The following is a 25133-nucleotide window of genomic DNA, read 5'->3' as shown; positions in this document are numbered from 1 at the left end:
CAGGGAGAGGATCATTTAAACATAAAGTTAAATTTGGTTAAACACTATACAGATTCCACTATTTCTGTACTTCCTGTCTCCAATTTTGTTGCAATGCGTTCATGGAAACCCTGTAAGTGACATGTGTCGTTTTTCACTTTTGGTGTATTTTTAAGGATTTTTTTTAGGTTGTGGAATACTCTCTCTTGGGATCCTGTAGCAGATGACGTGGGAAGCACAGTGTGTATGAGAGAACATAGCTGCAGGCAAGCAACTCAAATAGAATGGAAACATCTTGGCCTCATAAAAAAAGTGTGCTTTGGAAACTGAAGTATCCCTTCCACAAAGGTCTTCCCACAAGGTCAGGGCTGAAGTGAGGGGCAGCATGTGGAAACAGTCCTGCTCACGGGGTGCTTCTTGTGCAACACAGCTGAGGGCTTCCCTGCTCACCACCAGCAACTGTTCAACAGCACTTCATTTATAGGGAACCCAAAATATTAGTCAGGTTTCTTCCAGGTTCAACACTGAGAATTCTGTGCGTCACTGGGACAACAAGCACTTCCACCCATCTGTGGGATGCTTTTTCTGATATGTGTTTGCTTTTGGTACGCAGTGTGTGAAGTGTTACATGGCAGCTGGGCAGCATTCTTCACTCCTTTCCCGCTGGGTGAACAATAGATGCTGTTATCACAGTGCTGTGCTCTGAAAGGCTCCTTTCTGTGTTTGTGCTGCGAGGAGGGCACGTGGTGAGAGCAGAAACAATGCCCGACTCCTTCATCACACTGGACAGCTCTGTAAAAGCCACACTTCGAATCACAGGAACATTAAGGTTGGCAAAGAACTCCAAGATTATCCGGTTCAGTTGTCTGCCTACCGCTGCTATTACCCACTAACCACATCCCTAAATGTCTCATCTCCACGATTCTTGCACGTCTCCAGGCACAGTGACTCCATCACCTCCCTGGGCGCCAGCACCTCACCACTGTGTCGTAGAAGAAATGTTTCCTAATATCCAGCGTGAACCAGACCCTTCACAGTCCCGCCCCTGCGGGCGCAGCGCGCCCCGCTCGGCCTGCGATGCCTGCAGCGCGCCCGCCCCCCGCGGTGCGCCGGAACGAGAGGAGCCGCAGTGCGCGGCGCAGCCCGGCCCCCTTTGAGCAGCGCACCGGCGGCGCCCGGCCCCATTTGGCAGCTGCGCCACCCCGGCCCGGCTGGCGCTGTCAGTCGGGCGGCTGCGTCCCAACATGGCGGCGGTGGCGCTCGGGCCGGCGGCGGGGCGCGGGGCCGCGGCGGGCGGATGGACGTACTGATGACGGTCCGGAGACTCGCCTCCATCTGTACCATGGTGAGCGGCGCGGCGGGGCCGGCCGGCGGCCTGCGGGGGGCTGTGGGAGCAGCCTCCGTCCTGATGGAGGCTGCGGCGGGGAGAGGGCCTGAGGCCGGGCGCACTGCGGGCCCGGTGTCGGGGAGTGCGTGCCGGCGGGTGGGCGGCTGCGCTCCTAGCGAGAGTTGCTGAGGGGAGTGGGTGTGAGCTCCTTCCGGCTGAGTTCGCGGTGTTTCTTGTGATAAGTAGCTCAATTTAAGGTTATTGTGCTGGTTAATGGGAGCGCCGTATCGTTCTGCTGGAACGCACGTAGCAGGGTATCAACCGTATTGCTGATGCAAGCCCAGCGAGAGGGAGACTCGTAATTGCATGATTATGCAGAATTTTTAATGAGGTTTCGTAGCTGCATAAGCAGAAGCCAGCGGGGGGTTCGTCTGGCAGCAGGCACGGCTGAGTCATAGCACTGAGTGCTCTTGTTGGTGATAAACTGCCTGGGGAGCTTAATCTGGGGGAGCTTAATCACTGTGAGTAGGGGTGAATGGCTCAAATTCAGCACAGGACCGGGTGAGGGCTCACAGCTGTAGGATCTTTGGGTTTTACAGTCCCATGCCTCTGTTTCTCCAGGTGGTCAAACTTGAGTTTAACATCTCATGTGATAACAGTAGTGAAGCAGGTTCTGGGCTGCAGTGTCGCAAAGGCTCTGATACAGCAAAGAGTGACCTCAGAGCTGTGCAAAGGCCAGAGGGCTTCTCTCTTTCTTTTAGAATCATAGGATCAATAAGGTTGGAAAAGACCACTAAGATCACCAAGTCCAGCTCAAGAACCCCACATACCCAGTGATCATGTCCCTCAGTGCCACATCTCCATGGTTCCTGAACATCTCCAGGGATGATGATGCTGACCCACGGCTTTGATTAACTTGAGAATGAAGTGAACTGACCACAGTGGTGCTGTGTAAAGCCCAGTGTTCGGGGAACCACAGTAATGCTTCACACAGGTGAAATTAAGGGCATGGGTGGTGGCTGGCTGGATCATGGCTTCATGCGAAGCGCTGTCCCCCAGAGGCAGATGTTGACTCAGTCCCATGCAGTATTTAGGATGCGTTCCTGAGATCAGCTGACTGAGCCTTAGGTTAAGATAATCATAAGGCAATGCATGTCCTATGAGTGCAGAGCTAAACCTGGATATAATCATTTCAGAATTTGTGATTTGTTTGTAGAAACTTCAGCTATACATATTTAATTTTTACCTCATCTCTCTTTCATTTTGGTTGGGCTGCTAGATAAAAGCGAAGCAGATACTTGAAGCTTCTCAAGGTCCATTTTGAAGTACTGGTTTTTTTTTTTTTCCTTCTAAAGAAGGTGTTTAACAGTACCATACTAATCCTATTGCAGCTTTGGGGAAGCAGCTTATTTTGTTTCGCCTGCAGAAATTACTGTTTCATTTCTGTATAGAAAGCCATGAGCAGAGCTACTAATCTATATACTCTCCTTTCTCCTGCAGAGAAATCTACTTCCAACATTTTGATTGAACCATTTCATCAAATGTTGCAAATGTTTCTAGTATAAGTGCTATAGGTGTATGTACACTCTTGGTTGAACTTACTGACCATCTCACCATACCTTTTCTTCAGCTAGCACGTGAAATATGAGGTTCTGGGTGCTATATTTTAAAAGAGAACCTCTTTATTTCCATATACTTCTTTCCATACACAGCTTTTTCCACCAGTCCTACTTGTCTGCATTTCATTCTGCAGGGCTAAATCATGGCTTTAGGACATTCACAGACCCCATTGTTCTGCAGTCTCTTTAAGTCTTAAAATTGAATGCCTGAACTCATTACTATAGAGTAATGTAGTTACAGCTTTAATTAGATCCCCCTCCCTAAAATAATTTCCAGGTTTTGTAGTGTGGATCATCTCTCTGGCGCCACCTGATTGTTGCATTTCCTGCATATGGGCACAGTCCCTCTTTCAGCACTTGCATGACGTTTGTGTGGCAGCTATGGCATTGTGAAGATTGGAAAGCCACAGGAAAATACGTGTTAATTTGAATATGGTTCATTGCTTGGTTAAGATGTGAACACTGCGTGGCAAGAGACATCCATATTCAGGAGCTACCAACTGGAGCTCTGATTCTCTATGTTGTCCTTTTGGCTTAATTTTGTTTCTTAGCACTTGTCCTTATCATGGACACTCGGAGTTTTCATTGTCTTTTTGCAAGTGATTGCTAGATAAACTGGGAGAAAGCACTGTTGAGGCTTTTTTTCCCCTTACATTCTTACCTTTTGCTTCCTGAAAAATGCAAAGCTCTTCTTTCAGAGGTATATTTAAGCTGGTGTATCTGTAGTCTAGTAACATATGTGCAGTCATAGACAGATGCAAGTCCTCTCCAGAATAACAGAGGAAGGAGGGCTGATTTCCTATGGTCTGACTGTGTCACCTGATCTGGGATAGGCTGCTGTGCCCCAGGGGCTGTGACAGCGCACAGCTGGGCTTTTGAGTCAGGGGTCAGGTTGTTTTGTTGTATTGACAAAACCTTGTTGTTGTTTTTTGGCTGGTTAAATAAGCCAGCACACTAGCATGAAGCAAAGCATGAGGCACGGATCTGATCTGTTCCTCCTTACTTCAGACTTTCCACAAAATTAAACTGTTAACAAAAGTATTGGTGTTTCCTGGTAAGGTAATTAGGGATGCTTCCCCTCAATTCACATCTAATTGTTTGCTGAACCAGTAAGACATGCCTGATGAGGAGCTCGAACCCTATTTACAAATTGGTGGTAGTCCTATTCTGCTTCTCTGAATCAGGACAGCATGGATATGATTATTAACTTTAGAGTTAGAGAAGAGATGACTGAATCACTTTAAGTTATGCATTTCCATTTGCCATCTGAATAATTATATTATTCAGCCCAAGCAGGGCTTTCATGTTGCTGCTATATAATGCTGCTTACTGCAGTTTCACCCATATTTTTAGAAGTCTGTTTTAGTTTTATCAGAGAAAAAGTATTTATGGCTGGGAAATGGAAAGAAGGGAGGATAAAAGCAGAGCTAGCAAAGCAGACTTCTGATTCCAGCAGTGCTTCTTTATTGACTTGTTAAACAAATGCTCATATTTGTCCTTAGCACTCAGCTTGAGAATGACCTGCTTTATTTTAGGGAAGAAAGAAGGATGCGTAACCTTTTGCAGAGCAGTTAGTAGGTCGCTTCATGTAAGGCTTTCTGCCAGTGCTCTAGTTTAATGCTGTGTAGTGTGGGCAATCGTGGATGTGGTCTCTGGATCCTGGACTTGCAGCCAGGCGGGCACACAGCCTGTGTCTAACAGCACACGTGGATCACGTGCTGGCTTCCCTTCGGTGACTTGTAGGGTGTTGTGCAGCAATCCTGAGCTACCGTGTAGATGAGTTTTTCTGAAGTCTGGATGCCTAACTTCATCTTGAATTGTTTATAACCATAAAGATATCGTGCCTTCGCTGTCCTTGGGAAAATGAGAGAATATAACTCTTGCATCACTGAGTATTGAGGAAACTATAGGCAGAGTATTCCTTGAAGCTAGATATTATAGTAGGGGACGTGTACTTCAAGAGCTATTACAACTTGAAAAATGAGGTGTAACTATCCTGGAAAAGGTACTAAAATAAGACTGTCAGTAGATCGAGAGGATCTTTATAGAATCTTCCTTGTTTTGTTCTTTAACCAGAATTTGGAATGAATGCTTTTAAGACATGGATTACATCTGTGTTTATGTTTACACCAGTTAATATCGTGTGCTTCCCTTCCTGTTAACAAGTAGATGGTTTTCAAGGTTTGCTCTTACAAGTGCCAATTCAGGAGATTGCTAGTCTTGTATCCATTACAAGGGGCTGTGCTGTAGATCATCATGTTTTGGTTCTTGGGTTGTACTTTACCTTCTGAGCTCTTTTGCTAGAAATCGCTGAGAGGAGCCTTGTGGAGCTCTTTGCAGGTGGGTGCGTGGCTGTGGGCACTGAGTTGAGCTCGGACACAGTGGCTAAAAAGGGGGAAAATTGATTGCTTGCAGTGCCATGTTACAAAGGTCAAGGCTCTAAGCCGTAGCTTCTGTACTTCCTACCCTCAATCCAGCATCCTTTCCTTATGCTCTTTTAACTGGTACCTACTTTGTCTGTTTAAATGTAATGAGCATTAAATGACAGAATTTCACCGGTGTGTGACTTGCTGTACCTTAGTAAGTGAAGCACAGATCCTGTGGACCTTGCAAAACCAGCTCCTGATTGAATAAACATGTACGTAAAACAATTCACAAAGCACTCTGATTTATTTAAAAACGCTTTAATTAGAACTGGACATAAGGGTGGAACACTTGGTAGTAGCAAGTCTGTTCTGAAACACAGCATTTTGTAATTTTATGATGTTCTCCACAGCCCTGGTTGTAGCCAGCATGCTTGGTAAGCTTTGCCCCCTTTATGCCCCTTCCAGAGCCTTTGCTCTGTGCAGTGTGTGCAGACTGAGAACGCTCTGTAGTCTTTCAGAGTGCAGTTTGGGGAAGTGACATTTACACCTGCTCCTTTTGAGATTAGCAGTTTGCTTTGCCACATATTGGGGACCTCAGTAGGATTTGTGTTCTGTAGTGTGATCCAGGGTGCTGAAATCTCCCCCTTTCATTTTTTGTCTTTGTTGAAGAGAAGTGCCTTTTGCAGGCAGGTGTGTGCTGTTCACCCAGTGGGAACCAGTGGGTTCCAGTCCAAAGGCTGAGTTAGCCTGCTGCAGAGCCTGAGCTGGGGCTCCACAGCAGGCTGCTCCACCAGCTGGTCTGTGTACCTGTAAGAGTTCAGATGTGTAACCTATGCTGCAGTGCCTTAATTACTTCATCTGAGCCAAATGATACTAAATGTAGTGGGAAAAGGATGAAAGGTTTGTATAAAAAGCATGTAATGTTGGAATTATTTTTTTTGCACTGAGCTGAAAAAAGTAGTAAGAAATTTGTATTAGAAGAAAGGCTGTATCTTCTATAGATAATATGCAGCAGTGTTTTAAATCGGATGGTTTTCTCTGGCTCACTGAAAGTGATTAATCTTGTGAATCTCTTGTGCCTATCCACTTTGTTTTTTTTTTTTCCCCTTGTTTTATAGCTCTTTTTCCCAAGCAGCCAGTACAGTGCTGACCTGATTATTTTTGACAAGAGCTCTGAATAACATCAAGGACATTGGCCCAGCACTGTGCTAATTGTGATGCTTTTCTTAACCAAAGCTGTGGCAGTGGCTGCATGATGTGCTGGCATGCCTGTCAGGATAGCACAGCACTGCTTTGTAACCTGTACCAATACCTTCTGAGCTGCAGGAAGCACATGCTTACAGGTGGAGGCATGAACCTTGTTAGTTCAGAATCAGAAATTTGACCTGTAACCTAGTTTGTTCTTCAGTAATAGTCCATTTATTTGCAGCTGAGTTCTGCAGAGAATTTGACTGAATTTTAGTTTTAAAGAAATAAAATAAATTCATAGTACTGAAAAGGAGAAAGCTGTAAGCTGAGGCACAAGCTGTGTGGGTGCTGGACACGTGGATTTCCTTCTCACGCTGACCACAGCTAATGTTCTGCACTGTGCTGCTGTGTTTAATCACTGCCAACTGTTGGATGACGGCTGTGGAAGAGCTCCCAAGCTCCAGGCCTCCTTACCAGCTCTGCCTGACACCATTTGTGACTGTGGCAGCAGAGGGATACAGGAATACAGGGGTCCATCAGGGTTCTTTCCCTTGCATACTGCATTCGACTGGAAATAAAGACTTCTCTGCTGAACAAAAAGCAATTCACAGCTTCAAGTTGGAGGACTTGATAGATCTCTGTTCTGTTTTGTGGGGATATTCAGTTAAAACCAGAACTGTGCTGTAAGATCTCTTCATTTCTGGTAACTTGCATAGCCAGCTATTCCAGGTAAGCAGTTTTGAAGCTGCTCTTTGCATATCTCTTTTCTGTTTTACCGAATTCAACAAAACCTTAGACAGCTTCTTTGTGTTCTTTGGGTAAGCATGAGTTCTGCTCAATCCTATCTTCCCTGTACCTTCATGATATCTAATGCTGGTGTGATGTCTTCATTGAGCTGCTATAAAAATTGAAGAAAAACTTGTATGTTAACAACAACTCCCCGCACTGTGATCTTAAAACTTGGTTGATGGGATTTTTTGAAAGAATGTTGTCTTCTCTGCTGGAGATCAGCAAACAGAACGGCAAAACTTTCTTGGAAAGCCCCCCCCCCCCCCCCCCCCTTTTATTTTTCTTTTAAGATCCAGTATGCACAAAGTAGAAGTACTGCAGATATGGGAAATAATATTTTATTGTCTTCATGGCCATTGTTAGCAGTACTTACTTTCTGAGCTGCTAAAATATGATAGCTCTGGGGGCCAGGCAGCTTTCCCTTCTGCTGTTTGACAGATAGTGCCAGAACTGTGCAAACCCAGTGGATTTAGCTTGTTCTGGATTCAGAATCAGTTCTGCTGATGATGATACAAACAGAATAGGGGACACTTGGAGAAGTGCAGCTGACCTCTGAGACATCATTTTAAGAAACAGTAATTTCTAGAAAACTAGATCTTGATTACACGTTGCCAAAACTTCAGTTGTCACTTCCACCACCAATATGGAAGTGTTAAATTCCCACGTCTCTGAGAGTCTACGAGCTTCAGTAAAACAGTATTGCCACTTTAGTTAAGCTAGGAGGATGTTCTTCCTGTCAGATAGTTATCTGTTGTCTAAATTTGTGTTTTCCTGCTTACAGAGCTAGTGTGTACCTACAGCTTTATCGTCCCTTCCTGAGCCGGAGTAGCAGAGCAGTTCCTTCCTCCAGAGAGCATTTTGATGGCCTCCTGCAGGTCTGGGGATGTAAATCAGGGGGTTTTATAGGATGCAGTTATTTACCTTATGCTAGCAATGAGAAGTCAATTCTAATATCATACATTAAACTTTACATTTAGCTCTATTCTGTTGTGCATTATTTGCTTAGCTTTTATATGCCAAGGAAATTTGATTCTTATCTGTTAGTGATTTCTTTCGTGACGTTTTTATTGCTCCCACAATGTCTATCATAGCTTGGCAAAGCAGTATTGATTTTTCTATGGTTTAAATGCTTTAATGGCTGTAAGATGCAGAACGATTCCTCTGTGGCTGCCAGATGAATTGCATCTCTCTTGATTCTTCAGATAACTGAATGTGAAGTCTCTCACGCTTTGGATGCTTCCCCCTTTGGTTAGATTTCATTTCTAGATGAGAAATGGATCTTTTTTATTTCCAAAACTTTGAAGCGTGTATTGTTTCTTATGAGCAGGTATTTGTGTGATCTGTAGCAGAAGTGTTATCCAGATGGAAAAATATTTTAGCAAGGGTGGGAAAATGTGTGTAACACCTTTCAGTCTGAAAACAAAACTGCTTATCTGGCTTTCTTACAGCAGGACATGGCTCATCAAGTCAAGCCACCAGTTGGTTCCCTTGCTATGTAGAAATACAATTGCTGAGATTGCAGGTTGTGAGCTGCTGCACTTTGACAGCACTTCTGCTGCCTTACTCACAGCTGTGCCGTGTAGCTCCATCCTGAAACAACCAAGCCCATTCACCTTGCCACTCTGAAGTGCTTTTTTCTCCGTATTTGTTGCCTTGTTGAGCGTAGTTCTCCTGGGAGTTCACTCCCATTCTACATCACAATTAGTTTGAGTCTTGTCTTGGTTTGCATGATTTTGGTATGTAATATAAAATGCTCCTTAACAAGAGAGATCAGAAACATTGCAACTGAATGCTTGGTTACCTTGGATTCTGTGGCTGATTAACTGAGGTATTTAACTATTAACAGTGGATAGCAAGTCTTAGGTTTTGTTTTACAAGTAATTTGTTTTTTGGAGGGGGACACAGTGGAGGGAGAAAGAGGTAGGTGAGAGCAGGGAGTGGGTGGAGAGAAACAAATGAGAGGAATTGCTTGATCTGGCATTGATGCCTCAAAATGTTTCTCTGTAATTGCTGCTTGCAAAGAGCCTTGCCTGTAAATCTGTCAGTACCTGTCTTTTTGTGTGTTTTTGTGGTACTTGGATTTGAGTCTTGTTTTTCTTCTTCTTCACGTGTGTGTGTGTGTGTGTGTGTATGTATGTATGTGTATATATATGTGTGTGTGTGTGTATAATTCCCTGTAAATTTGATGCAGGAGATATGACTACAGAGTTTCCATTCCTCCTCTTAAACTATATTGCTTCTTAGCTTCTTTGATTTTTCTTTTTTAAACTTCTTAGTTCTGTCTGTATTGTCTTTAGTGATCTCTACAGACTCTGCTTGCATGATGCTTGTATTAATAGCAGAATATTAGTTGAGTTGATTGAAATACCAGTTAAAAAATGTTACTAGCTTCAGGGATTGTTACTTTTCTGAGGAATCTGTGTTTAAGCTGTAGGACAACGTGCATGTGCAATAGAATCTGCTACTGGTTGCAGAAAGTTATGGGTGGTGGTGTTCAAAGCAGAAGTCAAGATCCAGTGTGCTTGGATTTCTCCACTGTATAATGGTAACTCCTCAGAGAGCTGGTACAGTGCAGCACAAGGCAGTGGAGGGCTACTGGGAGATGTTCAAGAAATGTTAGAGGACAGCATGGGGTGGTATGAGGGAAGGCACCAAACCCCTTGTGGGAGCTCAGCTGTATGGTAGTGGTGGACTAAAAACATGGGGAAATGGGATGAGATCAACTGCTTTGAATTTGAAATGGATTACTTAAAATTGAAACCAGAATGTTGGCGTGCTTTAGTTCCTGTTCTGTGCAGTAACCAAGACCCTATATGGGTACATCATGGTGTTTTTTGTCCTATACAAAACGATAACTTCTGTCCTCATTATACTGATGGAGACTAAAGGATATATCTGGAAATGCCCTATAAGCTCCAGTTTCCCTAATTGAAAGTGAGCCAATCCAAAGTGCTGCCAATTGAGCAGAGTTTGAGGAGTGCCTCATAAAATTCTTCCTTCCATTCTTTTCTCCTAATTGTGCTCCACCTGTCTGTCCATAGTGCTTTCCAGAAAAGATACTTAGATGGTAGTATTTCTAATGTAAATTGTAAGTGAATGTAAAGTTTATTTCAAAAAGAATTTCTGAGTAGTGATGCAAATAACCAACAGCACGCTTCACTTCAAGAGCTGCAACAACATTGAAAGATGTAATGAGTCTTACAAGTGTTCAAAGTGCACTGAGATACATTTAGAAGAGGGAATTTGGTGAAAAGCACCTTTCTGAGTTATCCAGACACACCAAGAACCACGTCTTGCCCACAAATAGGGCGACAGCAGAATCTCTGTGATCACATAGCACCTGATGGCTGCAGAGATTACATAGCCATGATTGCGTACAGCTTCACAGTTGATAGTACTACAGTGGAAGTTAAGTTGTACACAGATTTTTTCCCCATAGATTCAATAGGGGAATTCTCTTTGTTTTGTCATGAAGGTGCAGTCCAGGATACCAGAAGAGATGTTTTCTTTTTTTTTTTCATGGAATTTGTAGCCTGCATGTTTCCTGTCCTCTAGACTTAGGGTTCTGTATGTGTGTTACAAGTCTCTTTATTTGTAACAGTGTATATACTTGACTAAATGTAAATTGTCTTTCTAGGTCATTGAATAATCTGAAATCTTAAATGAGAACAATTTTTCTGCTGATCATTTTCAATTAGAATCAAACGCAAGCATCCCTTCTGTTAGATGAGATTCTGTTAGATGAGAGTGCTCTGCTGCAATCCTGCCTGATGAAACACAATTTCTAAGTGGAAGTGTGGTGCCTTTTATGATAAATAAGAGACATCACATTGATTTTGTTTTTAAGAACATGGGAAAGACGAGATGTTATTTCTTGATGGAACAAGCTCATTTTCCTAGCTTCATTGCTCCTGTGGTGGTAGTAATGAATTCTGTTGGATTTGAGGAGATTTTTTCCCCCTCTAACATATTGTTTCTTTGCAGGGCGCCAATGCCTCAGCTTTGGAGAAAGAGATTGGTCCTGAACAGTTCCCTGTGAATGAGCATTACTTTGGCTTGGTCAATGTAAGTGTATATTCTATGCTTTAAATGCTGGGGTTTTTTTTTGTGTGTTTGTTTTTGTTTTTGTTTTTAAATTCATATTGTAATCTTGAATTTAAAAGGATTCTCTATTAGACATAAGGGGAGACTGCACAGACACCACATCTTGCAGTGTGATGTGTGCAGTGTTGTTAACTAAGGTATGCATTTTGCCTTAATAAAAATATTTATTTTTCTGTGCTATAAATATTGATTAGTGAGAGAATTCTTCCTGCTTGGCTACATTTCTAACTATAAGACTTCAATATTTAGCTGGAAAGGACATTGAATAATAAAGTCTGCATGCTGTTTGTGTTCTCTTCATGTAGAGAAGAGCTATGATGTTACAGTGATACACACTGTAGCTCCATATGGAATCCTTGATGTTTTTTAACGAAAATGTTAGTTTCCTACAAACATAGTACTGTATGGTGTTCAGGGAAACTCTTTTAATGAAGTAGATTCATCAGAAGATGAATAATAATAACCTGGCCAATAATTTTAGTAAATGTGCAAATGCTCTTTTTTTCTTTCTCTTTTGCTTGCCAGCCTTGTGTGATGAGTCCTTCTAAGAAGCTTTGTTTTTGTATCTGTCAGCTGGCATACATCTGACTTGGTTAGGATACATTAGACAGTAAGGATTGTCTACCTAAATTAACTATGGGGATAACTGGTGTTGGTCTTCCTGGTACTTCCAGAGGAGAAAGACAGTTGTGCCGACATGTAGGAAATCCTGTGGCATCACACTTATGACGTGAAAATGTGGTGAAAACATAACAAGTATGCTTGTGTTTACTGCTCATATAGGTATGTCTCATTGAAAGCTGAAAGATGATCTGTCTTCAGACACACCAAGTAAGGTTATAAAGTGTAATTTGTTGCAGCTCATCAGAAACTCATTTAATTGACTTCTGTGTGGGCCTCTAGCAGTTTGGTCTCAGACAACAAGCCATCTAAGCACACTGAGTTATACTTCTTAAGTATGGTGTTAATGGGCATTCCAAAGCTTCTGAGGTTTGCACCATAATGAGAAAAATGGAAGGCATCTCCAATTGTAACATAAATAGCAGAGTGATGAATAGTGTGAGGAGAGAAAACAGCATTCTAAAAATAACCAGAGTTGTTATACCCACATTCATTCTCTGTTCACAAGGACAAAATATGACTAATACTGTTGTACTTTATTTCTTGCAGCCAGTTTCTTGGGGATCATCATTTTCATGCTGTTGTTTTGGAGAGCTTTTTCCTAAGCTATTTATAGTTCTTTTATGGCTTGAAATTAAATGTAGCACTTTAACGAGTGCAGTTTCATAACATCAACATCAGTACTAGTAAATATGTAGTTGCATTGCAAATAGAATCAGATGTTGAATTTATAGGCAATGAAGGCTTAAAGAAAAAAACTTAAATAGGTTTCTCTTAGGATCAGTGAACAGATCCAGCTTGCCTGCGGTCAGGCAGATGCTACCACCACTGCAGTGTGTATGAGGAAAGGTCTGACTGCTGCTTCTGACACTGACATTCCACTGAGATGCATTTTGTGTAGTGGTGAACTGGAGTGCAGTAGGGATGGAACAATCTCAGTTTTCATTTGAAAAAGCTTACTGTCTTAAAATGAGCCTTCGATTTTTTTTCTTTTTACATTGAAGGTGTAAAATTATGTATGTTCATATAATGTTAGGTAACGTAAACTCTAAATACAGTCCATTTTAAGAAAAAAGAATTTAAGTATGACAAAAATATTTTAAAAAAACTACCTTTGTATCTACTTTTCCTTTGTATTTTAGGTCATGTTAGAATTTTTTTTTCCACACAAACTGTGAGTTTGATCTGTGCGCATAACTTGACTTCAGGAGTGGAAATGTTCAGCAGCCCACTGAGAGCTGCCATGCCAGCTTGGTTTGTGACTTTCTGCGGACGACAAATGGTTACAGCCTTGCAGCCTTTTTTTTTTTTTTTCCTAAGCAAAATCATGGACATGATTGGAAGATATGACTACATCATTCTGAACACAGACCTATTTAAGTTAGAATTGTAACACTGCTGCATAATTCTATTGTTTTTCTTTTTGTCAGCTGTATCTAATACAGAGAAGGACAGATCAGTAATTGAGTTGTTCAGAAGTTTTCCAACACTGTAAATCGCTCAAAGGTGGAAGAATTTTGCTCTAGCACTTCAGAAATCAGAATTTCTGAAATAAAATGCATCACATGGTCTTTTCATGAAGTACTTGGCTTCAGTGTTGAAACACCTAAAACACAAACATACAGAATAGTTGGATATTCAGATTGGATAATAGGAAGAGTTTCTTCTTGGAAAGTGGTACTGCACTGACACAGGCTGCCCAGGGAGATGGGGGGGGGGGTCACTGTCCCTGGAGGTGATCAAGAAAAGAGTTAGAGTGGCACTGAGGGTTGTGGTTAGTGGGGATGGACTGTTGGTTGGACTTGGTTACCTGAAGAAAAGTGCTTCCATGTTGTGTTGTTATTATAAAAGTGGTGGTAAACAGAGCAGGCTGAATACTATTTGCAAGGAGGTTTTTGAAACCTATAGCATACCGTTCAGTGAGTTTTTTCACCACGCAGCTTTGACTACTACAAAGCATTAGCACTTTACTGTCAGGAATTTTTAAAGCTGCTTGGATAAAATTTATCTTTGTAACTCTTCCATGTAGTTTAATTCTAATAGTTTTTCTCTAGGGGGCAGCATCAAAGCAATATGTATAACAACTTCATGCACTTTGACAGTCCTGAAATTTCAGTAGCTATGTGCTTTGTGACCTTCTTGACGTAAGGTGCATCATGACCTCCCAGTTTTTAAGATGGATAATTTCTAGTTTCTTCTGTCTCTTTATTTTCTGGGATTACTGTAGGCCAATTTATTACTGCTTGCAGATGAAGCATCCAGATGAAGTATTTAGTAAGGCTTTTGGTAGCTCTCATGCCTGTTCTGTATTGTATCCAGATTTAATTTTGTTTTGGTTTAGTTCTTTTAGGTCACTCATTAACATCAGTTAGAATCATAGAATCCTTAGAGTTGAAAAGGAGATTTAAAGGCCGTCAGTCCCAACTCCCCTGCAATAAGCAGGAATACCTACTGCTCCTCAGAGCTCAGTGCAGCCTGAACCTTGGGTGTCTCCAGGGATGGGACACCACCACCTCTCTGAGCAACCTGTGCCAGTGCCTTACCACCCTACTGTTTGAATGACTTTTTCCTTATGTCCAGTCTAAATCTCCCCTCTTTTTAGTTTGAAACCATTTCCCCTTGTCCTATCACAATAGACCCTGCTAAAGAGTCTATCCCCTTCTTTCCTGTAGTTCCCTTTCAGATACTGAAAGGAGATACTGAATTAGGGTCTATCCTAATTCACGTTTGTTCAGATTGTATGTTTGTTTTCCTTCTGTCAATGAGCTAAAACTGCTGTTCTGTGTTGTTTGCAGATGGTATAAATTAATGTTAATGTATGTATAATGATGGAACCTTGTAAGCAGGATGAATTAAAGCTGTTAATTTTCTGTTTCACTCAGCAAACTTGTGATCACTTTGGTACATTAATTACACCAAATTCCAGTGAATAGTAGTGGTTGTATTTAATCCATAGTTGAATTTGTCTGCTCGTTTTTTTATCCAAATACTTTCATCTCGAGCTGAAGAATCTCCCTGCCAGAATATCTGGAGACTGGCAAACATAAAATATTTGCTTCACTTTTATGAAGAGACAGCATTGTAAAATATAGTTGCACAATAAATTGCAAAGAAATAACTAAAAAAATGCTGCATCTCTTCTAGATGATATCCTTCTATCTCAGTGGTTGGAGCATTTCTCCTTGTTAAGCAGTGTGGAACGCTGCCTCTGGAAGTCATTACTGCTGTCCTTCTTTCCCTAACATGACACAGCCGTACAGCCTTCAGATATGGCAGATGTAAACCAGCTGCTCTTTGGATTTGCCTACATCATGTACTTCTCGTAACAGTTTATTGTAAATAGGAAATACTTAACATATACCTTGGCTAACTACCTGTGAACAGTAATCTGTGTATTATAAACCTGTGTTTGTGACACAGACAAATTGAAAATAGGAATGCATTGAGCTCTAGTTACTGTCGTGCAGTTCAGATGCAGCAATGCTGTCTCATCCTTTTCTCCATTTGCTTTGTGCCTCTGTTCTACTGTATCACTGGTACCTGTGTTCACATCAGTGAGAGAGGAATCTCCCCTATCCAGGACTGACAGCATGCTGTCTCTGCAAATGTTAACTTTGCAATGAGCCCACAGTTGGCTTTTTTTCAGTGCCTTCCTTGTATTAAAAAAATTTGTGCCTAGTATCACCGTGAATGTTTTTGTCTTCATTTTATTGCAACTTCCAGTTATAATAAAAGGGTGAGTCTTCCAGACGGTGTCTTACCCCAGTAAATGACCTCTGACAGACAACTTCTCCATTTTCAGTATGTGACATTCCTGTTGAGCAACCGTTTTCTTTTATTACCTTTTAACAGGCCTAATATGAAAATGTTTGTTTTCCTTTTGTTCTGTTTTAACCAGTTCGGCAATACCTGCTACTGCAACTCAGTCTTGCAGGCACTTTATTTTTGTCGTCCATTTCGGGAAAAAGTTCTGGCATACAAAGTGCAGCCTCGAAAGAAGGAAAGCCTCCTGACATGCCTCTCTGATCTCTTCAACAGTATTGCTACCCAAAAGAAGAAGGTGGGAGTCATCCCACCCAAGAAATTTATTTCCCGATTGAGGAAAGAAAATGGTAAATGAATACATGAAGCCTTTATGTAGATTGAAGCATTGAATAGCTAAGTGTATAAAAATGTAAACACAGTTTCTTTTTTAAGTGAGTCCAAACTGTCAGGTCCTAGCAGATTTCTGGAACGCTCTTGAACTGCAGTTTGTGGTATGAATTTCATCACCTCTGTACCACAGGAAGAGAGATTATATCAGAATTAGCTCTGTCGTAAAAGGATTAATCTACATATCTTTGTTTCTGTACTTGCATAGGCCAAGTGAAGAGGGTGTATACGAGTCTCAGTACTCCAGTTGTATACCTGATGGTGTCATGGTCCGTAGAAGCCTGCCACAAGTCAGTGGTTGCTAGAATTTGTCATAGATAAACACACCTCACAGAGTTGGGCAGCCAGTCTGTAGGAGCTCTCAGCCTGCCTTCTTACATTTGTGGTTGGATAAATTTGTTACAAGGAGAATTACTGATTATTTCCCAGCTCCAGTTTGTGAGAGAAAATTCTGAATGTTGATTTATCATCTCTGCTTGAGCTTGAAAAGATAAAATCATAAAGGATTTTTGCCCCTTAATGCTGGAGTTAATGAACTAATGGCCCAAGGCAGGCTATCAGTATTTCTTTATTTTCTTCCCCATAGGAAAGCAAAACAACAACACAACAAACAAACTGGACTTTTATCTGTTCTAAGAAACACCCAAACTAAGTTTCTTTCATGTTATTTTTCAGCTTCCTATCAGTTTCTTGGAACTTGAGGAATAGGTATGGGGAACCTAACATCCATTGCTAGGATAACAAAGTTCTTTAAAGTTCCTTAAAACTTTTGAAAGTGTAACCTAAAATAATTAGTGGGATCATATAGTAAGGTAGAGAAGGATAGAGGGTGCACACTGATTTCTAAAAGCGTGGGAGTTTGATATTATGAAGTATCTGTATTGTTTTTCATTTTCCATGTTCTCTTTCTTTTCAGAATTGTTTGATAATTACATGCAGCAGGATGCACATGAATTCCTAAACTACCTACTTAACACTATTGCTGACTTGCTACAAGAAGAGAAAAAGCAGGAGAAGCAGAATGGCAAACTCCAGAATGGAAGCATTGAAAGTGAAGAAGGAGACAAGACTGATCTGACGTGGGTCCATGAAATCTTCCAAGGAACACTAACCAATGAAACCAGATGTCTTAACTGTGAGGCTGTACGTTTAAAACAAAACAAAATCTCTTACATTTTTCACAAGTTCTGGATCATTTTCCCTAATACTAAGCACGCTTTTTCATTTATTAGGATAGATGAAATTGCACTCTCTCTATTAAAATATGGAACATAGCCTATTTTATGCTGTATCACCTCTATGTTCAAACCAAAACTCGTTAAGGTATGTTTCTCAGAAAAAGCGTAGTGTTTTTTTTTATTCTTCCTCCCTGTTTTCATCAAGGCAGTCTGTACCTGGCTGATATGAGCTGCTTTTTTGTCTTCACGTTATTACTTGTGTCAGTGGCTGATAGTTTATGTTGTGTTTTTACATGAGAATTGCTCACTATTCATTCAACTCTGGGTTTAACTGAGTGTAATGGTTATGCTTCATGGTGCTGGTCCATAGCCATTCTATTTGAGGGTAAAAGAAGTGCCAGGAAGTCTGGAATTAGAAGAACCTCACCACCTTTGGAGCAGAAGTTTGTGCTTACCAATGTGCTGTATCTGATTTAATATTTCAAAACAATGAAAACTCAAATGGGGAGAGGAAAAAAAAAAAAAAAAGAGAAGCAATTAAATCTGAAATGCCTTTTCTTGCATTTTAAATCTAAAATTATGTCTAGACAGTGAATAGAAGTTCTGAATGGCATAAATATGATTTTCTCAAGTATTTTGAAGTGAAATGTGCCTGTGCCACAGATGGAAGGACAGTTTTCTTAACCACTAATCCTTCTTGGGATTTAATTGAAAATCCAGCTGACAGTTCCTGCATTTCCTATAAGTATTTACTGTTATACTCTGAAATGCTGAAGAAAGCTTTATCTCAGTACATAGAGTGGAGTGTATGGTTAAAGCTTCCCCAGCTCTTCAGTTTTAATTTACTTCAAGAGAGAGCCTGAGTATGAGTGTATGTATATATTTTCTCAAATCAGAGAGTCTGTTTGCATTGAGAACACGGCATCATTACAGAAATGGTTATAAGAAGTCTGCAGGATCCTGAACTGTTATTAAATGTTTCTCTTTTTTTCAAGGTTAGTAGCAAAGATGAGGACTTTCTGGATCTATCGGTTGATGTGGAACAAAATACATCAATTACACACTGTCTGAGGTAAACGAATGGAAAAAAGTAACCTGCTTTTGGTCAGAAGGAAAAGTGTGATGTAATTGTTCTGAGGTGCAACAGCTGAAGGCTTTCAGCTTATGATATTGCATCTTTGTCATTGGAACTGCTGGTTTCTTAGTGGCTATTGGTAGTAAAGGAGTATACTGATGTCTTAGTGGTGTGTAAGATTGGGTTTCACTTTCTTTTATGGGGATTTTAATTTGTTAAGTAATATAGTCAGAGTTTACAAAACTAAACGTGATATGTTTGGATTCATAGAATGTTTTCATTTAATATTATTAATGTATTTTAGTTGCCTGGTCCTACTTTTTGTGATCAGGTGTACTTTTTGCTGATAGCAATTTCCTCCATGTAGTTGACTGCCAAATCCATGGCTTATCAGCTGCTAGGATACAGCAAGTTGTGTATAGCAGCTGGCTTTTTAATAGCCGAAAAGGGGTGTATAATTACTGGGAGCTGAAGGATAACCCACTTTTTCTAGTCAGTGGCTAACAGCCATAGGCTTGGACGTTTGATGTCTGCCACCAAATATAACGCAGAGTGACTGTTTCTGGAATCAGAACACAATTGCCTTATTGATGTTTATAACCTGTCTCATTTGAGTCCTACCTGGAAAATTAATACTTGGGACCATCCTTTCAGGTCTTACCAGTTGAGCATTGGTTCTACAACCAAATTCTGGGACAAATACACCTGAGCTGTGTTTGGAAGATTTGACTAATGTGAATAAGAAGAATTTTGTCCTTTGATTTGTGCTTGGTTTTTCCGTATTATTAGCAGTAACTTTTAAATGGTTGCTCTGACTGAATGTCCCTGCCTATCTGATTTTTCTTTCACTTTTGTTTTCAGAGGGTTTAGCAATACTGAAACTCTGTGCAGTGAATATAAGTACTATTGTGAGCAGTGCCGCAGTAAACAGGAAGCACAGAAGAGGTAAGGTTAAATATTCAGGCTCAAGTAAACGTTCTTTTAAAATGGGCAGCTGTTAGAAAATGCGCTCTGTAAAACTGATAAAAAGAAAATGTAAGACTGTTTAACTGTGTTTGGTAGGGAAAGGAAAAAGGATAACTGGAGAGATCTGGTAACTTTGTGGCAACCTTATCAGAGAGAAATGAAGAGATTAATTCTGTGTTCCTCCCAGAAGAGCTTGTATCTGGAGTTTCCAGACATTTGTGTTTTCCCCGGTTAGCATTAATCAGCTCAAAGCTATCCAGTCTGCCTCCACCATGAATGCTGTGTGCAAAAATCTTTTCACACTTCGTGCTTGGTAGCAGCCAGAGCACCCAGATGGATTTATTCCATCCATTTCTTCTCACTGATATGCTGAAAAAATGGTACTTTCAACACTGACAGTTGTCCTGCATTCCGATGTCAGTTGTGTAGTTAATCTTCTGGGGGAAATATTGCCTGTTCTCACCAGAATATGTATGAGAAAAGGAGCGTTTTTAAATCTTCATCAACATTTTAGATGTATTTTAAGAAACTCTTTGTTACTGAAACTTGTTTAGAATAAAGCTTTATTTTAGTTGATCTGCTGATGCCTTGTTCTTTGTTTACTTATTTCTGTGATTCAGAATGAGAGTGAAAAAGTTGCCCATGATTCTAGCTCTGCACTTAAAAAGGTTCAAATACATGGACCAGCTGCATCGATACACCAAACTCTCCTACCGTGTCGTCTTTCCCTTGGAGCTCCGGCTTTTTAACACGTCAGGAGATGCTACAAACCCTGACAGAATGTATGACCTTGTGGCTGTAGTTGTTCACTGTGGCAGGTATGTCATTTTGGTGCCTTCTGAACTTCAAATGTGTTGTCTTGACATTTTAAATGAATCTGTCATCCATACGCCATTTTGTAATGGTATTGAAGCACGTGAAGCACTTGTCTGAAAGTATGTATTTATTTACTAAGGATGATTTGTAGGTCATCTTTTACTTTTTTTTTTTTTTTTTTTTTTTTACTGTTTTAAATTTTGCTTTCAGAACATGTGCTCTAAACCTTGCTTAGTTATCAGCTCTCAGCTATGCTGGCAATTCAGACAAACCACTTCTGTGATCTTTGGCAAAGTAAGAGCAACAACAAGAATCCATCAGTTTTCCAGGGAAACTAAAGTGAAATAACAAATACTGAAGAACACTTGTTAACATAGCAATAATTTACAGATCCCGTGTTGCTATTTGCAGGGCTGGAAGGTTTGTGTTTTTTAGAAGCTGGTGCCACCGTGTGGAATCAACAGTGTACTGCTGATTTTTTTTTTTTCTTTCTAATTTACTCATTACATTTTTATAGTTGTAGTGTTTTGCTCCTTTTAAAAACAGAATTTTAAAAAGTAATCACTTTTAGGAAAAAGCAGAGTCCTGGAATTGAATAAATAAATGATTAACTTCTGAAAGTGTGAGTTCTAAAGTAATAAGTTACTACAGCACACAAATGTTTAAAACATCTTTGTGAGGAGTAAAACAATACAGATTTAGTATAACTCAACTATAATTCTAGGGGATTTATCTTGTGGTAGAATTGTGCTTTTTAAAAAATATTTTAAGATCTCTTCCTATTTCTCATATCCTGTAGATTTTTAATTTCTGTGTCTGTAACTACCAGTACCAGTAGCCATTTATTTATATTGCTACCACATATTTAGATGGATGACGTGAATTTGCTTTTTATCAAACCTGTTGTCTTATGCTGGACTTTTAAGGTGTTCCATAACTCTTTGAGTTTTAATTCTCATTAGGAGTTTACTGAAGGCTTAGGATAGAATATATTTTTGAAATATTGGAATTTTCACCACTTGTTTTAAATATTTGGCCTTTCTGATTTGGTTTTCATTTAATCACTCTAAACAAAAGTTTATTTCTGTGACAGGTATTGCGTTGAAGGTAAATCAGTAATTTTCTTTTGGCTAAAGCCAAAACTGCTTTATGTAGATCCTTAGCAAAAAGTAAAGTTGGAAGAAAAAAAAAGTATTTTTGTCTTTTTTTTGTCCTTGAATTGTTCTTTCAGAGTCTGAGTTTAGATTGATGGCAGATTCTTACCCCAAACGGACAGGTTTTTAGGACAGTGCCCTTGCCCTGTAGATGCTTCTCCCTTTGATTTAGGTCATTTTGTTGTCCCATTCCTTCAAGGTAAGCATTCAGGATATAGGAAATAGAATTGGACTGGGTGGGAACCTGCCTTGGAGAGCTCTGAATAGCAGTTGCAGGAAGCCCATCTGTAGTCAGCCAGTTGCTAAGCCACACTAAGAAACCAAAAACATCTATGTAAATTAAGCATTTCAGGCAAAGGCTTAAACATTTTTTTGACTGGTCAGAATACCCAGTGGTGGTGAATGTGACAAAACAGTGATCGTAATAACTACCTTTTGGTTTTCTTTAAACATATCAATGGCTATCTGAAATATTTACAAAATTATGTATTTCAAATAAACTTTATTTGACAGGTGGCAAAGATGAAAATTTTAATTCAAGTAACTTGGCAAGATCTAGGAATTAGTGTTATGGGCACTATTAGACAACACTAAAAGCTGGGAAATCCAACTGTGCCAGTAATAGCTAGGGTCATGTGGGAAAACAGCAAACCTGCCTTCGTAGGCAGAGTGATAAATGTTTGATCCTTTTCTTTTTCTGGCAGTGGTCCAAATCGTGGCCATTATATCACCATTGTGAAGAGCCATGGCTTTTGGTTGCTGTTTGATGATGACATTGTAGAGGTAGGTATGCTTTTACCTACTGAAAACAAGTGTAGACAACATCGTTCTTCAGCTTTGTGAAGGGCCTGTTTTTATGTCTGGGATTAGCTTTTGTACCTGTGAAATGATTTCTGCAAAACCAGTGCACAGAGTAATTCTGGACACTTCAGAAGTAAACTTCAGTGGTCTTGACCTTAAGTGCTTGTATTTTGGGTTCTTATTCACTGGTAACTTGTTTTCTGATAGTTTGCTGCATTTAATTACTATCACCTTTCTTTTCTGTAGGCACTTTCCCCCAACAAACGTAAGTGTAGAAAGCATTAAAAAAGTAATTTTGGGGAGGCTGAAGTAAGGCCTGAGATGTTTGCACTACTGGTGATAATGTTTAAAGTCTGATCAAGCAAATTTTTCCTTATTTTTTTATTAATGCACCTGTTAAATATTCACATATCTGTGTGTTTCTCCTAATATAAATTAAATACTAAATAGTAGAGGTACTGCCATAGAACTGCTCTGTGTAAAGACAGAAGCGTATTGTTTGCTTCTAAGATCTCATGCTCAGGGTTGAGGTGTGACGTTGTTAAGTCTTTGAACAGGTGCAGCAAGGTCCTTGTTTGAGCTAAAGTGATGATGGTGTACTTGTACTTTTTTGCTTTAGGTAGCTTCAAGCATCAGGGATGACTTACTTCCTGGTGATTTGTAAAGCTTTTATGACTATGAATAATTATCTTTCTTCTATTAGTATATTTTGTGGGTCATTTTATTCAGTCGTGGCAGAAGTATGTACCTGTCAGCTCGTTTTGAAAATAATGTTCACTTTATTATTTTTAAATGCAAATATTCACTGTCTTTTTCATCCAGGAGATAAACTTGACATTTTAAAAGCAATGTAGAATAACTACCTAGTTATTTTATATTTGTTTTCTATTAGTCACACCTATGTTGTATTTTAGCTATTAGGTCAAATCAGAATTTCTGTTATCCACAAACATCATTGGCACTTCCATAGACGTGCCAAACAGAGCATTTAAGTGTATGCTGTCTGTTACTGGATAATAAGCTCGAGGAGCTGTCGTAAGCTAGAATGTAGTTCTTTCTCCTGGAAAGATGTTTTTTAGTGTTTTTCATGGTTGATTTTTCATAGTCTTGATTAGGATTAGGAATGTGGCCCTGTAGCTCTCCACGTGTCCCAGCTGCAAAGCTGGGAGTTTGATTCCTGTTCCTGCTGGAAGGCTGTCCCTGGCTGCAGTTTACAGGTGCTTCTTGTTTTCTGTGATGTTGAGCATTTGTTTTTTGTTCCCATGGAGGGCATGAAAAATTGCACGTGAGTTTTACATGCAAACTGTTGGAGGTCATTGAAGCTTTCTGTTGAGCAGTACTGCTCCTTGACCTACTTTGAAGAGTGTAGCACAGGCATTCCTACTGGATTTGTCTCCTTTCGTTATCCATCCTGGCTGCTCCTACCTTCTACAAGTACAGTAAAGGTGAAGTTTACCTTTCAGTTCACTGTGAGTATGAAGCACCGCCTTTTTCTTTTTATAGAAGCTTTCTATAGAGGACACCTAAATTTCTGGAGATTTAGCATCCAAGAAGGATGAGGTGATGCAGACTGATGCTACAGGCTTCTGGAAGAAATAGCTGCAGTTTTGCTCATCTGTTCTTGCTCTCCCCAATTAGTCATCAGCTCTTGAGAATTAGTTCCTTACTAGGGCTGTAGGCTATTCACTGAAAAAGCAAAGTAAAGCTGGAACTACTTTTGTCAGTTCCATCTGCTGCCTAAAGAGATTTAAATATGTGCTCCAAGCTTGACCAAGTGCTGTTTTCAAGCTGCTTGTGGTTGTCCTTACAGTGGCATCTTAGAAATGCACTGTGCTGTATGACATTACAGAGTTGGTCTTCAGAAATGGAGTGGCAAAATGTCCCTAACGTTTGAATCCCCAAAACATGAATCCTGGAGGGGTTTCTGTTCTCAGAGCTCCCCACGGGAGCCTCCTACTCTTCAGAGACTCTCGAAACATGAAAGCAGACTTTTTTTAAAGCTTTGGAGACTTAACATTTTTAGTGAGAACTGGCTACATAACAAGATGGGTATTAGTCAGCAGGCGCCAGAAGATGAAGTCGAGGTTCTTTGTACCTGTGTACAAATACTGCAACTGAAAGAGGAGGCAGGAGAGAGCCTTTTCCCCTTTAATCTGATTTAGATGATTTATTACATTTCTGATAAGTGAAAGGAATTAATAGCTCTGAAGTATCAACTGGAAGTAGTTCATTCTTATTACCCACCAAATGTCATAAGCGGTGAAGTCACATTTATTTATCTGTTTGGGTTTAGTTGGAAGGCCAATTCAATTCAATTGGAGACAGATAAGAATCACAGATACTACCGCATATGTGGAAGGAATGGCATGAAATCCAGGAGGCGGATCAGCCCAAATGAAATCCTGCTCCAAGCAAAATGAATTGAGGAGCCTGAGTAAATGATCTCAGACAAGTTTGGTACATTGTCATTTGGGCAACTAAATGGTTGATATTTATTGTGATGATATTTATTGGAAACAGTGGAAAAAGCGTCCATTCATGAGTTCTCCAGAATCAGAGAAGGGCGAGAATGATTGCACATCTTCTCCTAAATATTTGTTCAGAGATTTGCATGATTCAGTTGAATGCTGTGAATGGTATGCAAGAAAGATTTGGTCTGCAGAATTGAAATAAGTCTCTGGAAATGAGCAAAGGCTATTCGAGCTCTGTTAATGGAGAAAAAGATGTCGTAGAGCCAGGTGAGGCTACAGAGCCCTTTAAAATAGTTGTGAAATCATCAACCAGTTGTTGCTGTAAAACTCCAACTGGGTAAAACCTTGTGGTCCCCAATGCACGTGGCCAACTAAGGATGGGAAGAAGAAGGTCTCTGATCCTCTTTAATTTCTACTGCTTTCTGTGAATAGAGGAATTATAAAAAGAAGTAGATTTTGTCGTGATAGACAAAAATACCTGTGGGTTGAATTAGTCTGTGTAAGTTAATGGAGTTGCATTTAGAAGG

The 25133-nt window shown here is 40.2% G+C and overlaps 1 protein-coding gene across 2 annotated transcripts in view; it reads left to right on the top strand.

Annotated features, from left to right (window-relative positions):
• The first annotated feature begins 1158 nt into the window (after positions 1-1158).
• LOC116229741 (ubiquitin carboxyl-terminal hydrolase 12-like) overlaps positions 1159-25133 on the top strand; it is a 28035-nt gene continuing 4060 nt past the window's right edge. The window contains exons 1-8 of one of the 2 annotated variants that reach the window (XM_031594434.2): positions 1160-1324; positions 11253-11333; positions 15892-16105; positions 17062-17288; positions 18319-18395; positions 19260-19343; positions 19985-20182; positions 22039-22117. In XM_031594434.2, coding sequence (XP_031450294.1) covers positions 1277-1324; positions 11253-11333; positions 15892-16105; positions 17062-17288; positions 18319-18395; positions 19260-19343; positions 19985-20182; positions 22039-22117 — 1008 coding nt within the window. In that variant the 5' untranslated portion in view covers positions 1160-1276. Of the gene's footprint in view, positions 1325-11252; positions 11334-15891; positions 16106-17061; positions 17289-18318; positions 18396-19259; positions 19344-19984; positions 20183-22038; positions 22118-25133 lie in introns of both variants that reach the window. The other variant, XM_031594431.2, reaches the window with a different exon arrangement.

The sequence above is a fragment of the Phasianus colchicus genome, chromosome 14 (genome assembly GCF_987193195.1).
Source record: "Phasianus colchicus chromosome 14, bPhaCol1.hap1.1, whole genome shotgun sequence".
NCBI lineage: Eukaryota > Metazoa > Chordata > Aves > Galliformes > Phasianidae > Phasianus > Phasianus colchicus.
Note: the sequence above shows the minus strand (reverse complement) of the source record. Positions and strands in the feature narration are given on the sequence as shown.